Source organism: Olea europaea, chromosome 10 (genome assembly GCF_002742605.1).
Source record: "Olea europaea var. sylvestris chromosome 10, O_europaea_v1, whole genome shotgun sequence".
Taxonomy (NCBI): domain Eukaryota; kingdom Viridiplantae; phylum Streptophyta; class Magnoliopsida; order Lamiales; family Oleaceae; genus Olea; species Olea europaea.
Genome location: NC_036246.1, coordinates 8,018,643 through 8,033,915, shown reverse-complemented (window position 1 = coordinate 8,033,915; position 15,273 = coordinate 8,018,643). Strand labels below are relative to the sequence as shown.

General features: G+C 34.2%; 1 protein-coding gene across 2 annotated transcripts; it reads left to right on the top strand.

The window, feature by feature from the left end:
• Positions 1–9,862: 9,862 nt before the first annotated feature.
• LOC111401116 (probable methyltransferase PMT26) lies at positions 9,863–15,129 on the top strand. Of its 2 annotated transcripts, none has more exons than XM_023028690.1 (9): positions 9,863–10,072; positions 10,647–11,743; positions 11,850–11,999; positions 12,539–12,809; positions 13,015–13,125; positions 13,210–13,384; positions 13,557–13,829; positions 14,336–14,530; positions 14,614–15,129. In XM_023028690.1, exons 2-9 carry the CDS (start codon positions 10,697–10,699, stop codon positions 14,840–14,842), a joined length of 2,451 nt encoding a protein of 816 aa, XP_022884458.1. In that variant the 5' UTR covers positions 9,863–10,072; positions 10,647–10,696; the 3' UTR covers positions 14,843–15,129. The 2 variants fall into 2 exon arrangements, with proteins under 2 accessions (XP_022884458.1, XP_022884459.1); XM_023028691.1 differs by having other exon boundaries at positions 9,887–10,072; positions 10,628–11,743.
• The last annotated feature ends 144 nt before the right edge of the window (positions 15,130–15,273 follow it).

The following is a 15,273-nucleotide window of genomic DNA, read 5'->3' as shown; positions in this document are numbered from 1 at the left end:
CAATGGTCTTCTTTTTTATTATTTTATATTTTTATTTAATTACTATAAACTTATTTTGTTTGAAATAATCTAAAAGTACCATTTACCCTTCTACAATGGTCAAAAGAGGTCAAAAATGTTTAATGGTCAACTACGGTCATCCATTTGGACTCCATATGTGAATTTTTAAAAGATATGATATCGTGGTTGACACGAATAAAATGTTTATGCCAAATCTACTACTAAATGAAAGATTGGATATCATGGCTACAATTATCCCTTTTTGAAATCCCCATCCCAACATAGTGTTGGGAAATTTTATAGCCAACTCTTATTTTTATTTTATTTTAATTTATTATGTGTAGACATAAAAAATAATAATAATAACAATTAATGAATTGGGTAAATTCAAATAATTAATCCAATTAAATTTGTTGAAGTTTACTAAGGCCCATCTACTTATTTGAAATTCATAATTATTCAATTATTCTTTTTAATTAAACATAATTGGATGGTTAGCAAATTGGTTATGAATATCAGATTAAATGGAATATGAAGGACCAAACAAATTTCAGAAGTGAATGTGCAAGAGAAAATCACGAAGTGCTGAAAAAATCTTAAAGTTAGAGGAAGAGAAGAAACCTCTCAATCCTAAGTCCGACAAACACCAAGAAGATCAAAGCTTTCTTCAACGAATCAAATTCATGTCCAAGTCCTAAAATGCAAATTCAAGCCTCAAAATCAAGTGTCAAACAAGTCAAGTTCTCAACAAATCAAGTTTTCAACAAATCTCAAAATCCAGGATTCAAGCTAGGTGTCCCATTGTCTTCAAGCTCTCAAATCATTAGGCAGAAGATTTTTCACTTGTTGTAGTTACAAGATTAATATCTACTTGTATTTATCAAAATAGAGTTTGTAACAATTTCTATATTTAATACACGAATTTTGTCTTACATTATGTTATTAATATATTTGTGTAGTACGATTTGGCGGTGGTGATAATTCTTGGTATAGATGGTGGTAGAACGGTGGCGGTAGTTGTTGGTGCAGATGGTGCTAGTGGTAGTACGATTGCAATGGTAATGAGGTGGCAATGGTTGTTGGTGGCGATGGTGACAGTTCGTTGGAGGTACTGGTCGGAGTTTGTGGAACTGAGGTGGAGTGTGTTTTTGATGGTGCCAATAATTGTAGAGTGCATGTGGGTGTGAGGTGTGGGAGATGAATGTTAATTTTGAATGAGTTAATTTAATAATATGTGATCGATAAATAAGATATGATCAATGAATTGATAATTTTGTAATCAATAATAAGTTATTTCTTATAAGAATGTGTGATTTGGGATTAAATTTATAATTGTGATTTATATTTTTTGTCTTTGTGACTGTGACGTTCTATGATTGTGATTAATACATAGCTATAATCATTTATTGTATGTTATTCATCTTATTTAATTATCTATTTAATTAATACCACGTGATTTTTGAATAAAATTTTATAAATTTGTCAAGTTTGAAAGAATTTTCCCATATTCTATCGTGCTTGAATTAAGAAATTTGGGGCATTATGCTATACATCCCAAATGCATCTTGTAGGAGAGTAACAATATCATTGGAACTTAAGTCGGGAACTGTATTGAATCATGCTAAATTACCAGGGCCTCGGTAATGCTAGGGGGCTAGCTCTGTGGCCTTGGTAAAGGGGTTTAACCCAATTGTATCACTCAAATATGATGATTGAATGTCATAAAAGCGGTGTTCTAAAAAACGTAAATCATGACGAAGCGTGGATGCCAAGTTCTGGTCTAAGAGTTTAGAAAAAAAATAATTCTTATTTTAATATTATTTGAAAATTTTAAATCAATCAAAAAATTATGTAATAATAAAATAAAAAAGTGTAAAAAAAAAAAAGCATTAAAAAGAGGAAAAAAGTGGAGAAAACGTACCTAGATGCAAAAAAAATTTTAAAAAACAAATAAAAGAGAAATAAAAAGTGCGAGGAGGGGCATTTTGCACCTGCTTTTTAGAAAATTGCATAAAAGTTTTAATATTTTTCTGACGATACATCAATTGATTTTTAGTTAAAACTAGTCAGATTTAAACATACACTGCACGTTATTTGAAATGCTTTAAGTACTAAGAAAGTAATATTTGAATATAAGTATTAGAATTACAAGTAAATATATAAATGTAGATGAATGGCAAATACGTACATTATTTAACATGAATGTTAATTAATTTAGAATTAATACTAAATAATATATACGTGAAGTTGAATGTTAAATTATTTATAATAAATAAATATGATTTAATTTCCAACCAAATGAATTTGGATGCTAATTTTCATACATAGATTTGAATAATGAAATGTATTTTTGAATATGAAATATTAATTAAATGAATAAATATTAATTAATTGAGAATTAATAACAGGGACATGGCGTGAGTGTGAGTGTGAATGTGAAATTCTAATTAATATTAATTAAATAAATGTGAATCTTAATTAATTGACAACTAATAACAGAAAATACATACATGAACAAGGATTTTGTAGTATTTATTAAGATGTGTAAATTAAATACATATTGAAAAATGAAAAGTAAGGTATTATTGAAATAAATGAATTGTAATAGGGCTAAATTGTCCAAAAAATATTCTTACTTGATGTGATATTTAATAAATGGGTAAGTACCGCAAAACTTCTCTATCTTTCAATATCATTGTGTAAAATGTTTCTATCTTTCATTTTTTTTGCATTTTCACCTCTATTTCTACATTTCATTGCACATAAAGTCATTTTCATTTATTTTTGACGATTTTATCCTCCTATTCAAATAAAATGAAAAGAAAGAATAAATAACTAATTACAATTATAATCCTAAAATTTCAAAAATTACAAATCTCTCACAAATATTGCCACCCAACCACTTCCAAGAAACTTTTCCTTCCAATCCCCATTCTCTCTTCTATCGTCCATTTCCCAATCCCCTGAACCCAGCCATTAACACTCGCCTACCAAAATCAAATGGACTTCATTTTACTGTAAATTCGTATATTAATTATTTTAGTTTCTGATTGTTGTTTTGTGGGTTTAATGTAGCAGTGTCGAAGAAATTGAAAGAGCTAGCGCCGAAAAGTTACAGTTCTTTATTACCTTTATAGAAATGGGCAGCTCCACCATCCCCATTTCATGGAGGTTTTTCTTTCCTCTAATCAAGGCCTCTCTCTTCTACCGTCCACTTCCCAATCCGCATATTGAAAATAATTTCACCTAATACTTATGCAACAATGCTTTTGAAAATAAGAGCCCAAATGAATCTTTGGATTCAACATGATCATTGTAGTTTTTATGGAAATTCCTTTGGAATGTGGTCTTTTAAGAGTGTGGAATGTAATTAGCAAGGTTGTTGTTTCCATGGCTTTATTTTCTGTATTTATTGTCTTCAAGTGAAATGATTTACACAAATTATTTTATGGATATGGAAATTGTAAAATTGGAAACTTACAATTACAGGACTAAGGTTGCAATTAGTTGTTCATTTTTTTATTTTTCTTTTTGTTTTATTTGAATTGAAGGGTAAAATCGTCAAAATTTGGATAAAAAGGACCTTCTACGCAATGAAAGGTGGAACTAAGGGTGAAAATATAAAAAAATAAAATAAAATGAAATGAAAAATATGGACGTTTTACACAATGATATTGAAAGGTAGGGATATGATATGTTATTTACCCTTTAATATATTGTAGATTATAGATGATTTAAATTCGATACTAAACATCATTCCATAGTTTGAGGCATAATTGGGTGAACTCATAACTTTGACTCTCACATAAAGGCATTTGCTCAACTGGGCTCTTAATTTTTTCAAGAATTAATCATAAGAAATTGAATAGACACAATGATGGTTCACTTACCATGTCGATCTACTTAAAAGTAAAAATTAATTTTAGGCACAATTGCTCAAGTCATCGTTACGCACTAATTATAAAAAATAAAAATAAAAAAGAAAATTATTTTTTACAATCACAGAAATAATTGCTATTAAAATAAAACTTATATTTTGATTTTAACTATTAAAAATACTAGATATCAGTACAAGTTTTAGTGCATGTTTATTAGTATTTTTAAGTTTTTATAAGACTTGAAATTGATGATGTGCTTGAATAATAAATGAATAGTAAATTATTAATTTTACAGTATGCATGGATAAAAAATATTGTCAACTCACTTAAATTAAAAGTTAAGCTTCGCCAAACACGCTCTTATACTAGGGGTAAATGATTGGCGATAGTCACAAATCACGAACGAAATGAATTAGTCCCTTTTTGGTGCATTCATGATCTCAAATCAACCACGAGCAGAATTTGACCACCGTATTGCTCTCAAAAGCCTTCAATTTCGCTTGTGTTTTGGGGAGATTAGCAGTAAAACGGTGTCGGACAGGGGGAGAGAATGGGACCCACTTTGGTGTAGTAATGAAAGCACGAAAAATTGTATAATCATATAAATTTTCTCTCATTCAAACTTCCAAATATTATAGAAAAAATAATAACCTAATTTAGAGAACAAGAAATCAAGACCAAACTTAAAATTTTTTGTCTCAAAACTTTTGAGTTATATACACAAAATATGAGGACGTAATTTTCCTCTAATTCTTGTCTACTTCGTACATAACAAACAAGGAATTGTCATTCCTTTTCAAGTTTGGCGAGTTTTTCCCCCCACGTTCAAGGTGTCGCAAGATTTGAGAAAGTAATTTTTCAACAAATTTTCTGACCTTTTTAATATTGAAGTTGTTACACCTCGCTACATAGGCTCCACGTAGCTGACCCTTTGAAGCCCTTGGATGAAGTCACGTGAATTGTTGTGTTAGTAAATCTGAAGCACCTAAGCAGTAATTATCAAAGCAGTCTAATGTTAATGACGAAGTTCCAAAGTCTCCTCGTCGAAGTGATGAAGCTCAACAAAGGTCAAAACTGAAGCTCAAGTGACGACTCAATTGTGAGGATCTTGAATTTATGTATGATCCTTTTGATGAGTGATGGAACTTTTGTAATAAGTGAAATGTCAAATTCTTGTCATTTAGACTGTAGGGTGGCTGCTTTCTGTAAGAGCATTGAATGTATCATAAGCTTATGAATTCGAAGTATTGTCTAAGATTGGATACTTCGGGTCAAGAGATACTTCTCTCTTGCGGATTATACATTTGCTTTAGTAGAGTTTAGTTTAGTTGGCTTTCTTTAAGTTGTTGACGATTGGTAATTATTACACAATCATTCCCAAAATATGTTGTCGGAGCCCAAGTATTTTTGTCTCATGTGATAAAGCTCCTCGGGTGGACATAGTTCCATATGGTTCTAATTCCAAGAGAATTGAACCGAACCATGAACTAATGATTTTTTTGATAATGGAACCAAATGATTTTTTTAAAGATATAAAACCAAACCGTTCAGTTCTAGTTTTGTTTGGTTTGTTTCTAATTTCATTTCTTAAATTTTTAGATTTGCATCATATAAATTAGTAATGTATACCTAAATAAGAAAATAAACACCAAATATTTAGGAAGTTCAAATTTGAATCTCGAGAACAAAAAAGTCATAACTAACAAACAAAATATATTCATAATTTAAATACACAAATCAGTTTTCATTTTCATACAAAAAAAATGTTTAATAAGTAATAGCAATGATTCACTAAATTAATTATAGTGGTTTTGAAGGTACACCCCTACAATAAAGAATGAATTATCAAAATTTTTATGGTCCACTTCTACAGACAACATTAACTGTTTAATATTTCCTGAATGTTTGCTAGGTTTTCCTCTATTTGTGAAGAGCACAAATAACTCATCAAACAATCAAGGTAAAAAAAAGAGCTTAGAAACTTTTTAAGTAACTAACTAATTTCATTTTTAGATCGTGACACTCCACTGGCTTGATGGAATGCGGTACTAATAAGCTGCGACATGTAAATTGAAAAGGAGTGAAGGAGAAAAAATTCAACTGAATACAAAATTAGGGTGTAGACAACTAATGTGTTGTTTATCTCTAATGACCCAAAATTGATTAATAAACTGTATTAAATTAATGAGCTATCTTCAATGATTACAAAATTATGATCTCCACTAATTATTATATACAAAATTAAATATTAAGTTTGGTCTTGATTTTTGAACTAGGACTGAACCAGAATAAAAACCAGATAGTTCTCAGTTCAAAGAACCAAAATCATTAATTTTTTATATAACTGAACCGAATCGCTTGGTTTAGTTTGGTCTGGTCTGGACATTTTATCCACTCCTAGCTCCTCCCTATCCAAATACGAAGTATTGTCGACTAGCAACATGGCCATATGTGTTGGAACTTTCTTAAGTGTACATATGTGGGTTCGGTATCTGTTGTCTACATCATCTTAATGAAAATGAGGTCAACATAATTGGCGCACCAATGTTGTTGTAAGGTCTACCGCATTGCTGGTGGATACATATTATTACTATATCAGTCCAGAACTTGTAAAAATTACCAGTGACACCTCGGACTTCAAATAGCAGCATATATCCATCGCTATCGAAGCAATCTCCTCGTCTTACCCCATTAGGAACCTCCCCGATTTTCCAAGGATCCTAGCTGCTGCTGCCTTCTTCACGGCCTCCGAGCCCTGTTCTTCTTCCTTCATAGCTTTTTCATTGGCCCTCTGAACCCCCTCTACTTTGATGGCTTTCATCCAAGCTTCCATCAACTTCAAAATTAAAGCTATATTAGGGGTAGGGTATTTTTTCCTTTCAAAGTCATTGCAAATAGTAAATACAATGTTAAATTCTAAAAAAAAAAAAGGAGCTCTATACTTACAAAGGGCTTCAGTGTTTACCTTTTGAAGCCATTAGCCTGAAGTCTAAGAAGTACGTGATTCGGTAGATTAAGTGGTCGTAGTGGGGTGACTTCAAGGGACGTCTATAAATGTTCTCGATGATGTCTTACTTAGCTTGACGTAGCTTGAAGTAATTTCCTGAAATTGCAAAATAAAAACGTCAGATAAAATCAAAAGTACTTTAACATAGGTAATAGAGGGAGACATTCACATGCTTTAGAATACTAGGTCGATACAGTGCAAGTCGGAGCTTTGTCCCTCCCCACCATCTGCCACCTCTCCTTTGTCCAAAACCACAACTCTTTCCATCATTTGATGGAGGATGGCAAACCCACCATAAGGGGGCATGGGCTCCTCAAGGAGTCATATAGTACTACCACCCCTTTGATTCCCCCTTCGCAAGAATGCAAGGTTGGAAAAGTGTTTAGAAGACATGTAGAGGTATATCCCAGCAAGTGATGTCTCATTCCAAAGGAAGACTACCTTATTAGATAACTCTACCTGTTCGACCGATGCTGGGTAGGAGCCAACGTAAAAGACCTAAGCACCACCCTAACAATGGGTGCAAAGGTAGATGAATATTCGCTTTTTAACAGGTATTCACTAATGGCCACACAATCAGGCCTCGGATAACATGCACATTTGTGGGCTTCGAGAATTATTAGCTACAAAGTCTGGGATCCTAACCCAGGTGCCATTAAAAGATGAAATGGAAATGGTGTGGAAAATAGTCTCACAAAAATTACCTAAATCAAAGGAAGACTCAAATGATGCGATATCGTCGGAAAAATAGAGATTGCTGAAAAAGATTAAGAATACTAGAGATTTTGAAGATTTTCGCAAAGGTAAAAGTCAAAATAATGGTAGCGTTTTAGCTTATTTACAAAAGATAAAAGAATCATAGCCTTTGGATCAAAATCTAATCCATCTGAATCATCCATTCTTTGTTACATCTAAGGTGTTGAATTCGAATAGCTTCTTTTGTCAACGTCTCGGATTGATGCATGTTCTTCACCTATGAGCCTCAACGCATTAACCTTAAAACACTACATCGTGGCTATCATTGCACATTGTGTGTGTATTGGAAGTCGTAATGATTTTCCTCGAAAACGTCCAAACTTATCAAATCATTGGCACTGTTGTCAAGTTCACCTCTACCAAAATAAAGGAGACTCAGTAGTTCAACACTTCCCTGCTTCGATTCAAATAAATTTCAGTTTATATCAAAACAAAGGAGCATCGACAGTTCAGCACTTCCCTGCTTCGGCTTAAATAAACTTCAACTTCTACCAAAACAAAGTAGCCTTGATGGTTCAGCTGCACAAGGATTGGACTGAATACAAGAATCAGGTTCAACTTTGAATTCCAATCATGATATAAATATTTATAATTGGACTTGGGGTGTAAAAAATTCAACCATGCCAGGAAAAATAGCTCAAAATACATTTCTTAAATACTAAGTCCACGCACGATATGAATCACTATACCTGGATTTAGGAGACTATTATTACACCTTGCCACATAAGCTCCATGCGGCTAACCTTTTGAAGCCACGCGGATTGTTGTCTTTGTAAATTCGAATTACCAAAGCGTCTCATGTTAATAACGAAGCTCCGAAGTCTTCTTGCCGAAGTGATGAAGCTCAACAAAGGTCAAAATTGAAGCTCAAGTGATGGCCCACACGTGAGATCTTGAATTTATGTACGATCATTTTGGAATGATTGATAAGACCTTTGTAATGAGTGGAAAGTCGAAGTCTTGTCAGTTTAGGCTGTAGGGTGGCTGCTCTTTATAAGAGTATTAAATGTGCCACAGGTTGGTGAGTCCAAATTAATGTCTGAGATTGGATGCTTCGACTCAAGAGATGATGTCACGTGTATATTCATCCAATTGACACTATTTCATAGGTATAATGCTATAAATATCCCCAGCTCTGTATCATTTGAAGAATAATGCAACTTCACACACTCAAAGCTGCTATTTACCTTCTCTCTTGGGAATTATACATTTGCTTTGATAGAATTTAGTATACTTTGCTTTCTTTTAACTTGTTTGAGCTCCATTTTTTTTTTTTTTTTGGTTAAGAATGAATCTTGGAATGGTAGATTAATGAAAAGTGTGTGATTGAAATATAAGAAAAATTTTGGACTTACGTATAATATTATTGTAATGAATAATGTGTGATTTAAAAGAAAAAAGAGTGAAAATGTATTTTGAAAATAATGAGTATTAAACGAGGGTTTACCTTTCTATACCAAAAAAAGTTACCAGATTTCTTGCATTTCAACAAAAATTTATTCTTCGTTAATGCAATTCAACTGTTAATCTCCACTTTGTCTAACAAGACACAAACTAAAATCTTCAAATATTATAATAATACTATATCTAATTTTAGCCCTTATTCGGTAGGGATAAAAAATGAAAAATTGTGTTGAAAAATTGTGAATTTCATATAATATGTGACTGAAATTAATTGTTAATTTTAACTATATTTAATTTTCACCAAACAAGGATTTCATGGAATTCTCGTGGTAAGCATCTTCTACAAAGCCAATATTAACAATAGTAAGTCCATGACAAATTAAAAAAAAAAAAGAAAAAAGAAAAGAAAGAAGGAATAATGATATTTAGCATTAAAATTAAGTCTCATTTAATGTAACGTTACTCTAAAAATTAAGCCCCCGTTTGACCATCTTTAAAACTTATCAATTTAGCCCATGTTTGATTCTTATTCTTTGGTTACAAAAATGAAAAATATGTTCGTTATCCATCACATCAAATCATCATATTTGACTTTCTATCTCTTATGTGGATCCCATAACGACTATATTTTTCATTCTCATTCTTAGAAAAATGAAAATCATAATTTAAATTTATCTCTCTCCTATTTTCAATTACACAATTTTCAATAAAATAATATTTCATGTAAATCGAAAATTTTTCGTGTCCCCTCTCTCTCTCTCTCTCTTTCTCTCTCTCTCTCTCTAAAACACCATTCCCATCCTTATAAATCCAAATATGGGGCCAAACGGGGCTAAAAATAAAAAAATCCACGCAAGTTCGGCCAACGTCTTCTCTTGGTACCTCTCGTGTATACGTCTTCCTTCTCATTTTATACACTTCTTTCTTGATTGAAAGTTACCCATCAGTCCCATACAGTCGGTACACAATGAGAAAATGAGTGAAGCTGATATACTTGTCTCAGATCTGAATTTTGAATAACGAAAAGGTACTTGAAAAACCAGCTGCCACATCTGATTTCTTGACGCGTAGTGTTTGAATTGTTTGTTTGCTTATGATTATCGATTATTATGATTCGATTCAGTTCTTGTTCTTGATTTATGTTTACGAGGTTGCTTTCTTCATGATATGCTTATTGTAAAGGGGATTTAATTTGGATCTGGGCTATTGAAGATTGTTTTCCTTTCAGTACGATTGTCAAGATTTTATTTGCCTGACTCTTTTTAGATGGTAATATTTATATTATGATGCAGCCCATTTCAAGACAAAATATTATTTTTATTAGGCTATTTATTTTTTTCACTGATCTATTGATGATCTGCTACTGATTAGTTAATACCTATTTATGTGTAGAATTTGGTGTAATTAATGTCAATTTTTAGAAATGTTTCTTTCTTTCATGAGATCACACTTGCTGAGTAGAAAAGATGTACCTTTGAAGCTTTAATTAGGCAGTAATACCATTTGATGTTCTACTATGTGCTACTTTGGTGCTCTGGATGAGCTCAGCTCTATAGTCTTGAAATTGATTGAAGAAATTTAGTCTTGTAACATGTTTACAGGTGTAACAATAAAACTACTGAAGGACTGGTTCAAGATTACAATTTAGAGCATGGCTTTAGGAAAATACTCTAGAGTTGATGGTAGGAAATCATCATCAGGCTATTGCTCAATGGTCACAATAGCGGTTTTTGTAGTACTTTGCTTAGTTGGGGTATGGATGATGACATCATCGTCCGTGGTTCCTGTTTGGAGCTCGGATGTTTCTACGGAGAACAAGAATGAGGTGGGAACACATGTGAGTGAGAGCAACGAAGATAACAACAACCGTGGTACGAGCAATGATAGTGTTAACAATGCAAGTGATGATAGTAGTTCCAGTGATGATGGCAAGACAAAGCAATTTGAGGATAACCCGGGTGACTTGCCTGAGGATGCAACCAAAGGGGACAGTAATGCTGGTTTGATTCAGGAGGAGAAAAACGATAAATCTGAAGAGACAGAAAAAACCTTGGAGGAAAATCCCGTAGAGAAGTCTAAGGATGAAAAGAAAGAATACATAGAAGAAAGGAAGGAAGATGAAGAAGAAAAGAATGGAGGAGAAGCTAAGGAAGATGGGGAATTGCAGAAGGAGAATAAAGACTCTGAAACTGGAGAGACAAATGAAAGTAATTCTGATGACAATGAGAAGAAATCAGGAGAAAGTTCAAGTGACGTGAAGGATGGGGATAAGGGAGATGGTCAAACAGAGGAGAAAGTGGAAGAAGAGAAGGATAAGGAAACTGATCAAGTTACTGGTGAGAAAAAGGATCAGTCCAATGAAGACTTTCCTTCTGGGGCTCAATCAGATCTTTTGAAGGAAACAACCACTCAAAATGGAGCCTTTTCAACTCAGGCAGCAGAGTCAAAGAATGAGAAAGAAGCCCAAGAATCCTCCCAGTTAGAGAAAGAAAGTGGTTACAGTTGGAAACTTTGCAATACCACTGCAGGGACTGATTACATTCCTTGCCTGGACAATTTGAAAGCAATTAAAAAGCTTCCATCAACTAAGCATTATGAACATCGGGAGAGGCACTGTCCTGAGAGTCCTCCCACCTGCCTTGTTCCAGTTCCTGAAGGATACCAACGCCCTGTTGAATGGCCTAGGAGTAGGGAAAAGGTATTGTACTTCTGTAGATATATTTGTAATTTGTTGTACCTTCAAATTTCACTTTTATTCTGATTCGCAGGATTTTTTATTTTACTTCCTAAATTTGTTCTCTCAGATATGGTATCATAATGTTCCTCATACAAAGCTTGCAGAAGTTAAAGGACACCAAAATTGGGTTAAAGTTAGCGGTGAATACCTTACGTTCCCTGGTGGTGGAACTCAGTTTAAGCATGGTGCCCTTCATTATATTGATTTCATACAGCAGGTAAGATGTTGCAGTCACCCCCAACACATTTAACATTGCAACAACAGCACATCTGCCTCATTCATGCAGATGCTCCCTATGGCAAATGCACATGGGAAATGGACAATCTGACATGCAATGCAACACAGCACATTTGTGCTGGAACTTCACATAGTTCTGAGTTTCAATTTTGTTTATTTATCCGAAGGTTGCTAGATTCGTTTCATTGTCTTCTTTTCTTCCTTGGCTTGCTAATTTTCTAAAATTGCTGCCTGTTTGTTTCTGAATGACTCTATCATACTTTGCAACGTGTTAATTTTCAACATAATCAAAATGACGTCTTATTAGCTTACAATCTTGCTTCTGAAACAAAGCATAAAGCTTATAAACATTGTTGAAGTGCTGCAAATCTGATTTGAATTTCTATTGTAATATCTTTCAGAGTTCAAAGCTAGTTTGACAAATGTTCTGGATATGCCGGGAAAGACATGAGTTACTAGCACTTTATAGAATCATTATGTTTTAATTGTTTTTGCTCACACGAAAAGAATGTTGTGCAGTCTGTTCCTGAAATTGCCTGGGGAAAACACTCACGTGTTGTGCTGGATGTTGGATGTGGCGTTGCTAGCTTTGGAGGCTTCCTCTTTGACAGGGACGTGCTAACCATGTCATTGGCTCCAAAAGATGAACATGAAGCTCAGGTTCAATTTGCACTTGAAAGAGGAATTCCTGGTATATCTGCTGTTATGGGTACAAAGAGACTTCCATACCCTGGAAGAGTTTTCGATATAGTCCACTGTGCACGTTGTAGGGTACCTTGGCACATTGAAGGTACATCGCTTCCAGTTACTTTGTTGTAGAAGGATTGTTGAACGGTGATTTAATATTTAAACTTGAAACCTTTTAGAAAAGTACTTCTATATGGTGATGGAAAAATTTCTCTAGATTTCCAATGATTGTGTACTTCAATTGTCAACTTTTCACTGTTGTCCTCCTGTGAATGTGATTATAACCAGCAACATGTAACAATGGGCAGGAGGTAAACTTCTCTTGGAGCTGAATCGTTTGCTGCGTCCTGGGGGTTTCTTTGTTTGGTCTGCGACTCCGATCTACCAGAAACTTGCTGAAGATGTTGAGATTTGGGAAGGTACATCGTAAAATCTGGTAATGTTTAAAGCTAACCAAAAGTTAAATATCCTAGTGAGTTGTGCTTATTGGGAATTATTTGCAGCCATGAAGAAATTAACAAAGGCAATGTGTTGGGAAGTTGTGTCCATTACCAAGGACAGAGTGAATGGAGTTGGAATAGCTGTATATCACAAGCCTTCTTCAAACGAGTGCTATGAGCAAAGATCACAAAATGATCCTCCACTGTGTAAAGACACTGATGATCCAGATGCAGCCTGGTATGTTTTATTCTATTTGAGATAAAACTTCCTTTTTAATTTCTTCTCGGAGTTTATTGCGAGGCTCTGCTACTGAGATATAGAAAATGTAGGAGGCTGCATGATTGCGAGTAATGTAGAGTAGGATTTTGGTTTTATCGTTGCTTTAATGTTATTCATACCTCGTGCACAGGAATGTGCTTTTACAAGCGTGTATGCACAAACTTCCTGTTGATTCATCTGAACGCGGGGCTCAATGGCCTAAACAGTGGCCTGCGAGGGTGGGGCAAACTCCTTACTGGTTGTCTAGTTCCCAGGTAGGAGTTTATGGGAAACCTGCTCCAGAAGATTTTGCTGCAGATTATGAACACTGGAAGCGTGTCGTGAGCAAGTCTTATATAAATGGATTGGGAATAGACTGGTCTAATGTGAGGAATGTCATGGACATGCGAGCTGTCTATGGAGGGTAAGAATAAAAGACTATCTGGGTCTTCCTTTGTATATGCAGCAAAAGAAATTTCTTTTACATTTCATTGCCCATTCAAATTTACTCTTGTTGGTACAGACTGCATTTGTTGTTCCGGACATTTAAAACAACCGCCTATTTTTATTTTAGATTCTGATCTGGTGCTACAAAATCCCAATGGTTACTGCATCATTTTTTTTTGCTTTAAGGCTAGTGCTGATTTCTTCTGAGATAATCTTTCGTGATGAAATATGAATAATGAATCAAAATTTTATTAGCGTGAACTTTCTTACCTTTGCTGGAAACATATGTGAATTTGTCAAGGTCGTCTTTTATTTTTCTGTTTATTGAGTGGGAATATGCTGTGTTTAACGGTGTTGATGTATTTGTTTCTTCATTTCTTATACTGAAACACGAACCTTCATATTTATACCATTATTTCTGTTATTAAATAGCATGTTTGGTTGCCATTCGGCTTGTACTAAGTGATGGTGATCCCTCTGCAGATTTGCTGCTGCTCTTAAAGATATGAAGTTGTGGGTTATGAACGTTGTCTCCATCGATGCTCCTGATACTCTACCGATTATTTATGAACGAGGTCTATTTGGAATTTATCATGACTGGTGTGAATCGTTCAGTACTTACCCTCGATCCTATGATCTCCTCCATGCAGACCATCTCTTTTCGAAGATTAAGAACAAGTGTGTACATAAGACTCAATTAACTAGATTTGATGCTTAAGTTTATATGCTTTCTTCTAATTATTCTGAATTCCGGGTCTCAGGTGTAATTTCATGGCCTTGGTTGCGGAGGCTGATCGGATTTTGAGGCCCGAAGGAAAGCTTATCGTCCGAGACACAGTTGAGATCATTAATAAACTCGAAAGCCTTCTCAAGTCCATGCACTGGGACATTCGCATGACCTACTCCAAGAATAAGGAAGGAATGCTCTGTGCCCAGAAAACCATGTGGCGCCCTAAAGAGTCGGAGACAATTTCCCATGCCATTGCTTAATGGACATGTCAATTCTTGAGCCTTGCGCGACACCAATTAGGTATTTTTTTTGTACTGATGCCAGTTCGAAAGACGTGGCTGCATTCTTCCTCAAGGTGTCGGAAATCAGCATGTCTCGGAAAATTTAGTGTAAGTCAAGAATTTAGTGATCATCGAAAAGTTTGTGTCCATTGCTTCAAAAACAGTGCAGACATTGTTAAATATGTCTAAGATTTACAAATCAAAATTTCAAGATCTGCCAGCGCGATGAGTATTGAAATTGCATAGAATGGTTTTAAATTTTTTTTTTTGGGCGGAGTTGGTATAATTTGAAAGTTTCTTTTTAGCATTAAGATCTGCCATCGTGTTATTTTCTGACTGTTGATTCTGGTTTTGCGAAACCTTGATGAAGAAGAATATGATGATTTTAAGCAAATACTTGACATTGGAGG

Coding starts and splice junctions, on each gene's coding strand:
- LOC111401116 (XM_023028690.1), top strand. CDS start 10,697: ATGGCTTTAGGAAAATACTCTAGAGTTGATGGTAGGAAATCATCATCA. Junction 11,744..11,849: donor GGCCTAGGAGTAGGGAAAAG/GTATTGTACTTC, acceptor TTGTTCTCTCAG/ATATGGTATCATAATGTTCC. Junction 14,531..14,613: donor TTTTCGAAGATTAAGAACAA/GTGTGTACATAA, acceptor TCCGGGTCTCAG/GTGTAATTTCATGGCCTTGG.